This window comes from Elephantulus edwardii, unplaced genomic scaffold (genome assembly GCF_000299155.1).
Source record: "Elephantulus edwardii isolate Elephantulus edwardi_28Jun2011 unplaced genomic scaffold, EleEdw1.0 scaffold00031, whole genome shotgun sequence".
Taxonomy (NCBI): Eukaryota; Metazoa; Chordata; class Mammalia; order Macroscelidea; family Macroscelididae; genus Elephantulus; species Elephantulus edwardii.
In genome coordinates this window covers 9972226-9986728 of record NW_006399781.1, presented here as the reverse complement: position 1 = coordinate 9986728, position 14503 = coordinate 9972226, and the positions used below count along the sequence as shown (strand labels likewise).

At 44.3% G+C, this 14503-nt stretch overlaps 1 protein-coding gene across 1 annotated transcript; it reads left to right on the top strand.

Annotated features, from left to right (window-relative positions):
- The first annotated feature begins 3565 nt into the window (after positions 1-3565).
- On the top strand, positions 3566-14503 carry TMEM41A (transmembrane protein 41A). Its single transcript, XM_006884090.1, has 5 exons — positions 3566-3707; positions 6203-6356; positions 7356-7517; positions 8288-8426; positions 14104-14503. The coding sequence occupies exons 1-5, from the start codon at positions 3589-3591 to the stop codon at positions 14322-14324; spliced, it is 795 nt and encodes a 264-aa protein (XP_006884152.1). The 5' UTR covers positions 3566-3588; the 3' UTR covers positions 14325-14503.

The following is a 14503-nucleotide window of genomic DNA, read 5'->3' as shown; positions in this document are numbered from 1 at the left end:
GCTGTTCTGTTAAATTTTGCTATTTTCACTGGGGTGAGATGATATCTCATGGTTGTTTTAATTTGCATCTCTCTTAGAGCTAGGGATTTTGAACATTTCTTCATGTGCTTGTTAGCCAGCTGGGTCTTTATGGTTTTCTAGGTATACTATCATATCATCTGCATAGAGAGATAATTTTACCTCCTCTTTGCCAGTTTGGATACCTCTTATTTCCTTCTTTTGTCATATTGCTATCGCTAAGACTTCTAATACAATATTGAATATGAGAGGTGAGAGTGGGCATTTTTGCCAAGTTCCTGTTCTTAAAGGGAATGCCTTTAACCTCTCTCTGTTGAGAATGATGCTGGCTCTCAGGTTTACATAAATACTTTTTACTATGTTGACGAAATTCCCCTCTAATCCTATTTTGTTGAGTGTTTTAATAAGGAAAGAGTGTTGGATTTTGTCAAAGGCCTTTTCTGCATCAATTGATAGGATCATGTGGTTCTTTTTCTTTGCTTTGTTAGTGTGATGAATTACATTGATTGTTTTCCTTATAAAAGGGTGGGGGAAAATATACCAAGCAAACGGCAACCAGAAAAAAGCAGGAGTAGCGATATTAATCTCTGATAAAATAAATATCAATGTAAAAACCATCAGAAAGGACAAGGAAGGTCACTACATAAAGATGAGAGGATCAATAGAACAAGAGGACATAACAATAATAAATATCTATGCACCAAATGAAAGACCTGCAAAATATATAAAACAAACATTAACAAAACAGAGAAAGAAAATAGACAACACTACTATAATACTTGGAGACTTCAATGCACCCCTTTCAAGAAAAGATAAAACTACCAGAAAGAAACTCAACAAAGATACTGAAGAATTAAACCATACAATAAACCAGCTTGACCTCATAGATATTTACAGGCTAATGCACCCCAAAAAAACACAGATTACCTTCTTCTCCAATGTACATGGAACATGCTCCAGAATAGATCACATTCTAGGACACAAGGCAAGCATCAATAAATTAAAAACATAGAAATAATACAAAGCATCTTTTCAGACCATAATGCTACAAAATTAGAAATTAATAATAGACAATAAAGGAGATCAAACCATGCATTTGGAAGCTGAACAACTCCTTGCTTGAACACAACTGGGTACTAGAAGAAATAAAAAATGAGAGTGAAAAGTTTCTTGAAACAAATGTCAATGAAAACACCACTTACCAAAACCTCTGGGATACAGCCAAAGCAGTAATTAGAGGTCAATTTATAGCAATAAGCAAACACATCAAAAGGCAAGAAAAATTGACCGTTGACTCTCTAACTCAACATCTTCAGCAAATTGAAAAAGAGCAGCAAGAAAACCTGACACCCTCTAAAAAAACCGAAATTATAAAAATTAGAGCAGAAATAAAAGAAATAGAAAACCGAAAAACAATTGAAACTATCAACAAAACTAGGAGTCGTTTCTTTGAAAAGGTCAATAAAATCGACAAATCATTAGCAAAACTCACAAAGGAAAAGAAAGGAAAAACACAAATAATGCGGATAAGAGACGAGTCAGGCAACATCACAACAGAACCAATGAAAATAAAAAAGCTAACATTAGAGTATTATGAAAAATTATACTCAAACAAATATGAAAACCTAGAGGCAATGGATAAATACCTAGAAATGCACAACCTACCTAAAGTAACAGAAACTGAAACTGAACATCTGAACAGACCCATTACAAAAGAAGAAATTGAAAATGTGATACAACAACTTCCGACCAAAAAAAGCCCTGGACCAGAAGGTTTTACAAGTGAATTTTATCAAACATTCAAAGAAGAATTGTCACCAATTCTACATAAACTATATCAGGAAATAGAGAAAGATGGAATTCTCCCAGATTAATTCTATGAAGCAAACATATCCTTGATACCAAAGCCAGGAAAGGACGCCATCAAAATAGACAACTATACGCCGATATCTCTTATGAACATAGATGCAAAGATACTGAATAAAATACCGGCCAATAGAGTTCAACGACACATCAAAGAAATAATCTATCATGACCATGTGGGATTTATAACAGGTATGCACCTTAGTTTTTAGACTGACTTCTTTTTGTACTGCAGCACTCTAGAGAGGTCTAGACAGTCAACTTTCCTAATATAATTAATTTTTTTTTATTTCCTTGCTGCTGTTTTCAAGAGTGTTGATTTCAGTCTCTTCTCCATCTATCAAAATGCTGCCAATTGGCCTAGTGGTAAGAATCTTTGTTTTCTTGATGTTGAGCTTCAATCCATAATCCTTGACCTGCAGATAGGGATATCTCTTCATGGGAGAAGATTGCCCAGTCTTTCTCCCTAAAAGCAGCTGGTGGATTTGAACTGCATATCTGTGCATTGGCAACACAAAATTCCTTACTACTAAGCCACCAGAGCCCTCTCTCTTTAAATTTGTTTTATTATGTACTATTGAGTTGAAACAGACTCATATCTGTTTTTAGAGACAGTAAACATTTATTTTTGTGAAAAAAAAACTTTAAAAATTTTTATTGAAAACCTTTTAATCATATTGGTTTTCATGGTTTCCTTAGTGTAATTAATTTATTACAATAGCTAAGCAGAAGTGCCATCTACTTCCTAAACAACATCCATTTGGAAACTCTGTGAACTTTGATAAATGGCAATGGTTGGTTGTGGAAGCGCTTCAGGCCTTTTGTTCATAGGGTCGCTGAGTCGTGCTCGTGCTCGACTTGAAGGCAAAAAGAAACAACAATAATCAAAGTTAAAGGGAGCATAATTAAAGGGGTCAACTATGGGTCGGTTCTGATTTCACAGTACTTAACAATACAATCGAAGTTCTTTATGTTGCCTTTTCCTCCCCCTCTGTTCTCAGAGGACACCACGGAGGCAAAGAGCTCCTTTGAGATGGCAAAGCTGTCTCTCACACTTTGGGCATGTTGCTAAGAGGGGCTACTTCTTGGCAAAGAACATCATGTTTGGAAAAAAGTGGAGAGTCAGTGAAAGAAAGAGCCCCTCAACAAGGTGGATTGACATTGTGACTGCAGCAATGAACTTCAATGTGTGAGAGATGATGAGGATGGCACAGGCTAGGAAAAGGTTTAGGTCCGTTGTTGACAGTCACTATGAGTCCTTCTCGACTAGATGGCATCTAACAACTACAACCCTCCCTTCTCATCCTGGATAGGGATTGTCTGACTTTTAGAGTGCAAGCTCGCCGCCATAAGCAGGGTTTGTGATTCACCCGTGGAGCTCGCAGAGTCTGGCCCATGGGCATTCAATGCCTGACGAAGAAATTAAGAGACAAAAATAAACCTTAAAAAGCACAGAGGCAGAAGGAAATAGGACACAGACAAGCAGAGAGATGCCGAGAACTTAGTCTTTCCCAGGAGCCGCAAGAGTCAGAGAGGGAGGAGACTGGGCGTGGGGGGCGTGGTTTGTCTCGGGGGCGTGGCTTGGGCGAGCCACGCCCCGGTCCGTCTCTGATCGCGCTCCGCCGACTCATTCCGCGTGCAGGGTGTCCGGCCGCTGCCCCGCGCTTATCTTGGTCGCGGCATCCGGGCTGCGGTAGTCTAGTCGAGATGCGCCCCATACTCGGCCTCCTTTTGATCTTCATCGGCTGCACCTTCGCCCTGTATTTGCTGTCGACGCTCCTGCCCCGTGGGCCGAGACTGGGTTCCACCGAGGAGACAGGTGGCAGGTTCGTGGCGAAGCGCCGGAGAGTGGGGTTCGGGTCAGCGCGAGGGAGCTGGGTCTGGGAATCCGAGCGTCGGGTTGTAGTTGGGATGTAGAGTTCATTGCCGGGGCTGGAGTGTACGTCTGGTATCGGGCCTGCGTCTCTCGGGTCTCGAACAAGTCGGGCGGGTGAGGGCCAACGCCAGTGCTGGTGCAAAGTCCAAGGTGCTTGCTGTCTCTCAGGCGCACCTCTGTCTATGCCCGGGCATCGCCGCGCTACCAAGGCTTCTCTCGCCTTCCCCCTCGCAGCCTGACCCGCATTTCCAGTTATCCCTGTCCCCAACCTCCCTCCCACCGTTAAGGCATTCGGTTTTCGAGAGAAATATTGCACGGACAACTTCAAATTATTCACGAACTATCAGATCTTCCCCGCCCCTTGTCTGTCTTTTGTCACCAGAGGCACTGGTAGAGGCAGCAGGCGAGACACCTACCGGGCTACTTCGTCAGGAGTCTTGGGGACGCATATAAGCGTCTGAAAGTGAGCCGATTCTTTTGCACTAGTCCAGCGGGCTGAGCTATGGGTGCCAGGGACACTAAGAGAAGCATTTTGATAAGGTGTAGAAGGGTTTGCTCATAAAATTGATCTTTGATGGATCCAAGGGTTGTTCAGATTGCAGAGGCAACGCAGACTTTACCCTGTCACCCTTGAACAAGACTCAGAGTGAACTGAAGATCAGATTATGAGCAGGATGAAAATGTAGGCTCTTTGAACAGGTTGGTTACTACACTGATATATTATCAAGAATGTATGTTTATGGTATGGGACAGATAACAGGGGAATCTTTATAATCAAGTTGTTTGTTTCTCATAAAAGATCTACCCTGCTGGCCAGGATTGCTGGTCATGGGAGACCAGTGTCTACCATAACTGAAGCTAGTCTCAGGCTTTCTCTTGTGAGTTTATCCATTGTGGGTTTATCCATTCACTAACAGAGTGTGTGGTTTGTATCGTTTACTGGTGACCTTGGACCCAGGTACAGCCTATTTAAAAACTGAGGGGCCTGTGCTGGGGAAAGACTTAAGTTCACTTTTACCTCTCAGATTTTGCGATCTGTTCTTAAGGAGCAAAACCAAGCAGCTTGATTTTTGAGGCAAGTCCTAAAACACCTCTATTTAATTTCTTTAGGGTACTCTGTCTAAGCTTCAGTGCTCTGGTGGCCTAGTGGTAAGGAGTTGTGCTGCTTACCTAAAGGCAGAGCATTTGAATCCACCAGGTGCTCTGAGGTAGAAAGATGGGCAGTCTCCTCCCATGTGTGTCAGTTCTGACTTGATGGTACATACAACAAATAGCCCCTAAGCTTGAGATTGAGATCAGTTCATATTGCTCCCCTGGTGGCTGGTGCAGGGGAAATGTTTCACATGTACTCTTGTGCTGCCAGCTTAGGAAACCCTATTTCTTCTCTGCCTTACCACAGATAAAGAATGGGAGTTCTGGGTGGGAGGCCCAGCTGCCTGCATGCATGCCAGTCACAGAGAAAGTTGCTGTGTGCTTTGGACACGGTGCTCTGGCATCAACTAGTAGTTGGTAGAGTTGGACTGTTTACCCAAGGGTTGTTCTACTCTGGTGGTCTGAATCCACCCTCTCTGTGGGTGGAAGATGGGTAATCTCTTCCCATTTGATTTTTTAAAAAGCCATTTCCCTGAAGTCGGAACTGACACATAGCTGATCCTCCAGCAGGTTTTCAGGGGCTATAAATGGCACAGAAGGGGACTGCCCATCTTTCTCCTAATGAGCAGCTGGTGGATTCAAACTATCTGCCTTTGGGTTGGCAGCACAACCCCTTACCTACTAAACCACAAGAGCTCCCCCCCCCCATTGATTTACAGCCTCGGGGGGAAAAAAAACCTGCTGGAGGGTCAGGTATAAATTGGCTCTGACTAGATAGCAGTGAGTTTGAGTTTTATTTATTTTTAAGAGGACAGGGAGGAAGGTCTCTATCATAAGGAGAAAAGGCTGGGAGAGACCCAATTCCCAGCCTCTTTATAAGAGAATGTTCTGGACTCAAAGTTTCTGCATAAGCTCCCAAATAGGAAACACAGAGACATACTGTCCTCCAACTCAGAGACTAACCCAAGGCCACACAGTTGGATGGTAGCAGAATCAGATGACTACTTAGGTCTATTCTTTCCAAATCAAAGCCCTTCTGTCAGTGTCTTCTGTCACCTATCTTTTTGGGTTTTCTTAGCTCTAGTGGCCTAGTGGTAAAGAGCAATGCTGCCACCCAAAGGCATGCTGTTCGAATCACCAGCTGCTCCATGGGAGAAAGATGGGCAGTCTCTTCTCATGCAGTTTACTACCTCTGAAAACCTGCTGGAGGTCAGCTATGAGTCAGTTCTGACTTGATGGTTAATAACAAACAACAAAACAAACTTACTTTGGAAAGAAGATGACAGCGAGTGACTTTCTTAGGCTCTAGGCGGATATGAACTCATGTTCTCATCTGCTCCTCCAAACCCCCAGGTCACTGTGGTTCCCGTCAGATCTGGCAGAGCTGCGGGAGCTCTCTGAGGTCCTTCGAGAGTATCGGAAGGAGCACCAAGCCTATGTGTTCCTGCTCTTCTGCAGCGCCTACCTCTACAAACAGGGCTTTGCTATTCCTGGCTCCAGCTTCCTGGTCAGTGCCCTGCACCCCTTCTGCACTTGTCAGGAATCACCACAAGGGCCCCCCAGGCTGCAAATCATACAAACCCCAGGACAAAGACCATAGTTCCCATTTGTCAACTGCTCCCCCTGCATTATGGAGTCCTATTTGTTTTACTTGCATGACCTTGCACCTACTCCTCACTGAGTATCTTACTAATCAACATTTTGCATCTATAAAGCCACCAGGGTGATGGGTGGAGCAGGTGGGTGGGCTGGGGTGGGCCAGTGTGGATGGGATGCCACCTGACATGTCCTGGCAGCCACAGGGGGCTAAGGCCAGGCCAGCAGCAGCTGATATCCTGAAGGTCAGCTAGGAAGGAAGGTCTGGCCCCCAACTCTCAGTCCTGAAGGATGGCAAAATAGACCTAAGTACTAGCTGACATTTCCAGAAAAAAATCAAAGGAATAGGGCATTTAATACAGGTGTGGGGTCGAGCTCCCCGATTAAAACAAGCTTGGAAGGAGGAGTGGCATCCACTTCCATAAGAGCTTGCCTCCAGAAACCCTATAAACCTGGAGAGAGGATGAAAGGCACCCAAGCGTTGAGGACTCTCCTTCATAGGGTTGCTATGAGTTGCCTGCGACTCGACGGCACTTAACAACAACACCATCAGTGTTACTAAACTGATGGAAATTCGTTCATGTGTGCTCCTCATTTAAAGTAGTAAAATGAACTTTTGAGTTTCATTTCTACCTCCTTGGAGCCTCGGCTACAGCCTGCTGTAACCCCATGCAGTGAGCTGAGTGCTGTGCATGTATTATTCCTCCAGTTCTCTCCTGCTCTCCGAGGTTTTATTCTTTATCCTTATTTTAAAGGTGAAGCATCTGTGCCCAGGATTATAACTTTCAGGCTGATCATGCACCCTCCTAAAATGAGAGTTGGGTTTTGCCTGGGGAAACCACTCCGCAGCTTCAGGCCGTGGTGGCTGATGTCTCTGGGATATGCTCGGGCCTGTTGATTCTCTTTGCAGAACGTTTTAGCCGGTGCCTTGTTTGGGCCATGGCTGGGGCTTCTGCTGTGCTGTATATTGACTTCGGTTGGCGCTACGGGCTGTTACCTGCTCTCCAGTATTTTTGGAAAACAGCTGGTGGTCTCCTATTTTCCTGATAAAGTGGCCCTGCTGCAGAAGAAGGTAAGTGGAAGGGACACAGGCCATGCTAGGCCTTCAGAGAATCCCCTCTTGGTACTAGGGGAGTGAGAAGCAGGAAATCCTACAGTGTTCTTCCACCTTGCCTCAAGAAGCATCTCCTTGACCAAGAACTTAGGCCTTCCAGGTCCTTTTGATACCTCGTTGTTGTTATGTGCCATCGAGTCAGACCAACTCCTAGCTGATCCTCCAGCAGATTTCCAGATGCTATAAATCACATGCCAAGAGATTGCCCATCTTTCTCCTGTGGAGCAGCTGGTGCATTCGAACTGTGTGTCTTTGGGTTGGCAGCACAACTCTTTACCCATTAGGCCCCTAGAGCTCCCTTTGATGCCTCTGGGAAACAAATCTGGTGTCAAATCCCAGTCACAGCTCTGCGACTCTGAGCAAGTTCTTGACGTCTCTGAGCCTTGGGAACCTCAAGTTTTAACATGAGGAAACAGTTTTTATTCTGGAAAACTTTGGAGTGTTGGGGACAGAATATGTAAAATGTCTAAGTTCCCTAACACTCACTGCCCTGGGACTAGTTCCGACCTGTGTAACCCTCCATTGTGTATCTGAGGCTGTAAACCTTAAGAGGAAGAAACTGCCCCACCTTGCTCCCCTGGAGCGGCTGGTGGGCTCAAACTTCTGACCTTCCAGGTAGCAACCCACCGTAAGGCACTGTGCCACCAGGCTCTTCACCTGGCCCTGGCGGACTGCAGTACCCTCGCTTACTTTCTGTTCCTTACTGACCTTGTCCTCTTTGGCTACAGGTGGAGGAGAACAGAAGCAGCTTGTTTTTCTTCTTACTGTTTTTGAGACTTTTCCCCATGACACCAAACTGGTTCTTGAATCTTTCGGCCCCGATTCTGAACATCCCCATTGTGCAGTTCTTCTTCTCCGTCCTCATTGGTAAGCTGCCGCTCTGGGGCGTTTCAGTCCTCAGAGCTGCCCTGGGGAGTGGGAGTACTGCCCTGCATCACGTGTGCCCACCTCTCGAGCACAGGCTCCTGAGGAACATCTTCACCTGCTGGATCTAAGGTAGTTGTGCCTGGAGCAGGGGACACGCGGCATAAGCATTCTTCATTCTGCAAATGTCTTGTGGCCTGTTGTGGGCCAGCTTTGTAGCAGGTGCTGAGATTAGGAGAGACTGGAACAGGGTATGTGCCCAGTTAGCACCAGCAGGATGAACAGGCTTGGGTGGGGACTGTGTGGGCAGGGATGTTAGGCTGAGGGCTGAAAAAGGAGTGGAGCAAAGACACGTCCTGACTGGCTGTGGCTCCTATCCTGATTAAGATCTTGCCTTTTGACAAATATGTGACCTTCATTCTGCAGGCCACTTACCCTCAGTGGGCTGTGTGGCCAGGTTAGGGCTAGAGCAGTGCTTCTTGAAGTGTGAGCCTGGGACCACACTTTTATCAAATAGTAAAGTCAGGAAGCTTGTTAAGGATATAGATTCTAGGGCTCTCCTTAAACCTGCTGGATCAGTATTTGCTAGGGATATAATTTTTAGGCCAGCCCCTAATCAGCAGTTCTCAGATTTTGCCAATCACCTGGGGAGCTTTTAATCATCCCGATAGTACACAGTACAAAAGGATTAATTAGTGTCTGAGACTGGAACTGAGGGATCAGGAATTTTAAAGTTTATCAAGAGAGTGCAGTGTCCAGGAGGAGCACATCCCTAGCAAGCGTTCTGCTGTATCCTGGCAAACTGCTGGTTTAAAGACTTCTGAAGTCTCTGCCACAGCCACCATCCTGTAGCATCACTGAGTATTGCTTTCTCCATGCTAGAAGTACACTACCTTTTTTGAACCTATAAGATTTCTTTTTCTTAAACTTTCTCTAGACCATGGAGGGAAAGACAATTTAGCACTTGCAGAACAAACATAACAAATCTATGGTTTAGTAGCTGCTACAAACAGGGAACCCTGAAAATTGAGATGAAGTGATACGACTAATAATCCCAGTCCTATTTATGAGAGAGGGTCCCAGCACCTCAGTTAATGGAGGTGTCAGCTTGAGACTGACCTCAGTGGCACTAGGTTTGGCAAGCTTCTGAAGATTTGTGTTTGTCCCATATCTCTGACTGACAATTTATGTGACCGTGGCTCATTTGTGATTTTGATGCTTCATGTATTATAGAAATGGAATAGATTATCAGAGGGTCCCAAACTAATCTCTGGGGTGTGGAGCTTTTTAAAGTATAGGTTCCTGGGTTCTACCATCAAAAAACTAGTAAGATGTATACAAACGTCCAAAGGAGGAAGAGGAGGGAAATCTCAAGGTCTCAGTGTTTGGTGGGCAGAGGGAGGGGTTGTGTTAAAGGAATTAGGAAAGATCCTGTGGGGACCTGAAAAGGTGGGGTAAGGGTGGGCATGGATCAGTGGTCATTAATTTTGTAAAACAATGTATGGGAATGATTGTATGGAACACAGTGTGAATATAGGAATATGAAACTCCATGTATATAAATGAAACAATATGTATTACTTTTGTACATAAATTAATATAAAAGAAAAATAATAATAATAAAAACCCCAAATCTAAAAAGCTCACAGCCATCAAGTCTCCAGTCATCAAGTTCCACCTGACAGCAGTCCTCCATCGGGTTTTGAGACTGTGCACCAGAGCATCTGCACGGCCTGCCTCTCTGCAGCAGAGCTGCTGGTGGATTGAGACTGTCAGAGGCGCATGGCCTTCGGTTTGTGGTGTAACGTGCTACCGTCCACACTGCTGGAGCTCCCAGCCCAGACCTAGCTAACTAGAATCATTAGGGTGGGGTCCAAGTATCTGTGTAGAATAACAGGGAATTGGAACCAGCCGCACATTAAACTTTTGGGATCCAGGGGATTGATGATCTTTTAGAGAAAGGAAGGGAAGGGACGTGAAGAAAAGATACACTTCATGAAAAGAAGTGCTTCTTAAAATTGAAACTGAAGAAATTGAACAAAAGCATGACCTTGGTTAGATCTCATCTGAATTTAGAGACTATCTCAAAAATAGATGTGGTGCATTGAGCTCTAATGATTCTAATGACCAGGTTACATTGACATATGATCCATTAAAAATGCAAAGGAAAGACTAGACCAGATGTCAGCAGTGACTCTGAAGCTAGATCTTGAGCATTATAACAAGAAATAATGAGGTAAAACCAGAAGATCCTAAAGGATTGTTCGAGAAGACAAAGTAAAATGTCATAATGAGATGTACAAAGACCTAGAATAAGAAAACCAAAAAGGAAGAACATATGTACATTTCTCAAGCTAAAAGAACCGAAAAAAAACGCACGTTTCAAGTTGGAATTTTGAAAGATCTCTGGGGCAAGTATTCTGTGACGCAGGATACACAAAGCCACTGTACCAACAAGAGTTGGCCATGGTTTCACCATTTAAGGGTCAGAGATGATCAGAAAGGACTAGAATGGAAGGAAGAAGTCGAGATTGCGCTGAGCATTGGTGAAAAACAAGGCGCCAGGAATTGACCAAATACTGGTGAAAATGCTTCAACAGACAGGTGCAGAGTTGGAAGCACTTGGTAATCCATGCTAAGAATTTTCTAAAACAGCTACTATGCCAACTGACTTGGAGAGATCCATATTTGTGCCTGTTTCAAAGAAATGATTACAGCTTACTTGGCTCCATAATCAACACTCTTAACACCAGCAGTCAGGAAATAAAAAGATAAATTGCATTGGGAAAATCTGCTGTCAGGGACCTCTCCAGAGTGCTGAAAAGCAAGTGTCAGTCTAGAGACTATGGTGCGCTTAATCTAGGTCATGGTCTTGGCAATTACTTGCTATGCATCAGACAGCTGGACAATGACTAATGATGACAGAAGAAGAACTGAAGCCTTTGATTTGTGATGCTGGAGAAGAGTCTTGAACATTCCATGGACTGCCAAGAAAACAAATAGATCTGTTTTGGAAAGGGTGAAACCAAATTTCTCCTTGGAGGCTAGGATTTTGAAGCTCTGTCTCACATACTTTGGGCATGGGGTCAGGAGAGATTGGTCCTTGGAGCAGGACATCATACTTGGAAGGATGGAGGGACAATGCAGGAGAGGAAGACCCTAGATAAGATGGATTGATTCAATGGCAATGGCAATGGGGGTTGGTGTGTTGGAGTCAGTGAGACTAACTCAGGACAGGGCAGGCTTCAGAGCTGCTGTGATAGGGTCACTATGGGTTGCAGATGACTCGACGGCACATAACAACAACAAAGAAATATGATGTATCAGAGCATGGAAGTTACTGAGCAGTCATTAATATCACAAGTAAAATTTTGCTGAAGATAATTTAAAAAAATTACTGTATCAGTACACCAGCAAGGAACTGCCAGAAATTCATGCCAGATCCAGAAGAGCTGGGATAAAGGATATCCTTGCTGATGTCAGTTGGATCATGGCTGAAAGAGAATGCCAAAAAGACCCCTGTGTTTTATTGACTATGCAAAGACATTTAACTCTGTGGGTCATAACAGATTCTCTGGAATACTGTGAAGAATGGGAATTTCAGAACACTTAATTGTGATGCTGTAGATCAAGGGCCGGCATTCAGACAGGACAGAGGGGTCCTGCAGTGTTTCAAAACAGGAAGGGTGTGCGTCAGGGTTGTATCCTTATACTTAGGTTGTATGCTGAGCAAGGAATTCAAGAAGTTGTGAAGAATGCAGCATCAAGATCATTAACTGCTATAAGCAGAAAGTGAAGATGACTTGTGATACTTACTGATGAAGATCAAAGACTTTAGTGTGGATTATATCACAGCAGAAAATAAAACCCTCACCCCTAGACCAGTGAGCAACATTATGATCAACAGAGAAAAGATTAAAGTTGTCAAGGATTCCATTTTACTTGGTTCCATAATCAACGGCCTTGGAAACAGCAGACAGGATATTAAATAACATGTTGTATTGAGTTGTACATACAGTGGTGTCTCTCTGGAGACTAAGGTGCTTTTGATACAGGCCATGGTTTCACAATCACTTGTTATGCATCAGAGAGTTGGACAATGACCAAGGAGGATAGAAGGAGAATTGATGCCTTTGAGCTGTGGTGCTGGAGAAGAGTATTGAGAGTACCATGGACTGCTAGGAAAACAAACAGATTCATCCTGGAACGGGTTAAACCGGGCAGCTCCTTGGAGGCAAGGATTCTGAGGCTCCATCTAGCATACTTTGGACATGTTGTAAAGAGGGACAGGTCCTTGGAGAAGGACATCATGCTTGGTAGGGTAGAGGGATAGCGCAGGAGAGGAAGGCCCTTTATGAGGTGGATTGATTCAGTGACTGGGGTAATCGGGGATGGGTGTATTGGAGACAGTGCGATTGGCACAGGATAGAGCCAAGTTTAGGGCTGTTGTACATAGGGTCGCTATGAATTGCAAGCAACTCGATGGCCCATAATAACAACATTGAGTTGTAAAAGTGTGTGTGTGTGGGGAACCCCACCAAACCAACCCAAAACACAAACCCAATCTGCTCCTGACTACTTTAAAATGTTATGTCATTTTGAGACCTAAAGTGTGCCTGCCCCAAGCCAGTATATTCATTTGCCTTGTATGTATGTGAAAGCTGGACAATGGATAAGAAAGACTGTAGAATTGAGGTGCTGAAATTACAGTATGCAAAAATTCACACTCATTGCTGCCGAACTGGAACTGACTGACAGCTGACCCTCCACTGCGTTTTTGGCGGCTCTGAAATCGCAGGGGAAGAGACTGCCCTTTTTTCTCCAGAGGAGCCGCTGGTGGCTTCAGACAGCTAGAAGGGCACTGCCCTTTGGGTTAGCAGCACAGCTCCCCATGGACCACGCCACCAGATCTCCCCCAGTTATGGCATTAGCAAAGAATTTTGAGAATGCCATGGATGTCAGAACAAATGCAGCTGAAACAAACAAAACTTATTTTGAAAGAAGCCAGCCAGAATGTGCCTTAGGTTAGATGATGCCAGGACTTCATCTTACACACTCTGGACATGTTATCAGGAGGGACCAGTGCTTGGAGAAGGACATCATGCTTGGTAAAATAGACGGTCAGGGAGGAAGAAACCTTCAGTGAGATGCCTTGATTGACACAGCGACTGCAACAGTGGACTTGGCCATAGCAATGGTGGTCAGGAGGTGTTACAGGGTGCAGTTTCGTTGTATGGAGGGTTGCTGTTGGGTCAGAACCAACCCTATAGCCCTGGTGACAATTTCTAAACAACTGGATTTTGTTCTCAGTGCACATTGCAAGCTCTTTCTTTACCCTGATTCCTGGGCTCGTGCTGCCAAATTGAGACCCATCTCAAGCACATCAGTGTACCTTATGCATTCTTGTGCTGAATTCACGCCATAACTGACTTTTCTGCACTCATTTTGCTTTTAAAAATGATTTTAATATTTTTATCTTGAGATTTTATGTGTATAGATATTTGTTAACTGCCTCAAGTTTTGTTTTGTTTTTTGAAGCTCGGTTATGGGAAGTGAGGAGAGAAAGGGGAAGGGCTGAATGGGGAGAGAAGTGCTGTGTGTGGGAGTCCAGCAGGAGAGCTGGAGTCTTAACTCCCTGAGGACTTTGCTTCTGCTCACTCTTCTCCCTTTTCTCCTTCCAGGTTTGATCCCCTACAATTTCATCTGTGTGCAGACAGGCTCCATCCTGTCCACTCTTACCTCTCTGGATGCTCTGTTCTCCTGGAAAACTGTCCTTAAGCTGTTGGCCATTGCCCTTGTGGCCTTAGTTCCTGGGACCCTCATTAGGAAATTTAGCCAGAAACACCTTCATTTGAATGAAACAGTCACCGCTAATCATCTAAACAGTAAAAAAGGCACGTGATCTGGACTTTTCTTGCTGTCACACCCACGGACTCTTGCTTATTTATGAACTGGCGTGTTCCTTAAAGCCCCTCACTGGTTCTTAATTACCCTAAAGAGGTGAGTTAGACACTCTTCAACTGTGGTCATTGTCTTTTCATAAAAGACACACTGTTCTAGAAGGTGAATTAGATTAGACTT

Bases quoted from the DNA above. Each gene is read 5' to 3' on its own strand.
- TMEM41A (XM_006884090.1), top strand. From the start codon at position 3,589: ATGCGCCCCATACTCGGCCTCCTTTTGATCTTCATCGGCTGCACCTTC. The intron at 6,357-7,355 runs GTCAGTGCCCTG...TTCTCTTTGCAG, and splicing joins TTCCTGGCTCCAGCTTCCTG to AACGTTTTAGCCGGTGCCTT. The intron at 7,518-8,287 runs GTAAGTGGAAGG...CTTTGGCTACAG, and splicing joins TGGCCCTGCTGCAGAAGAAG to GTGGAGGAGAACAGAAGCAG.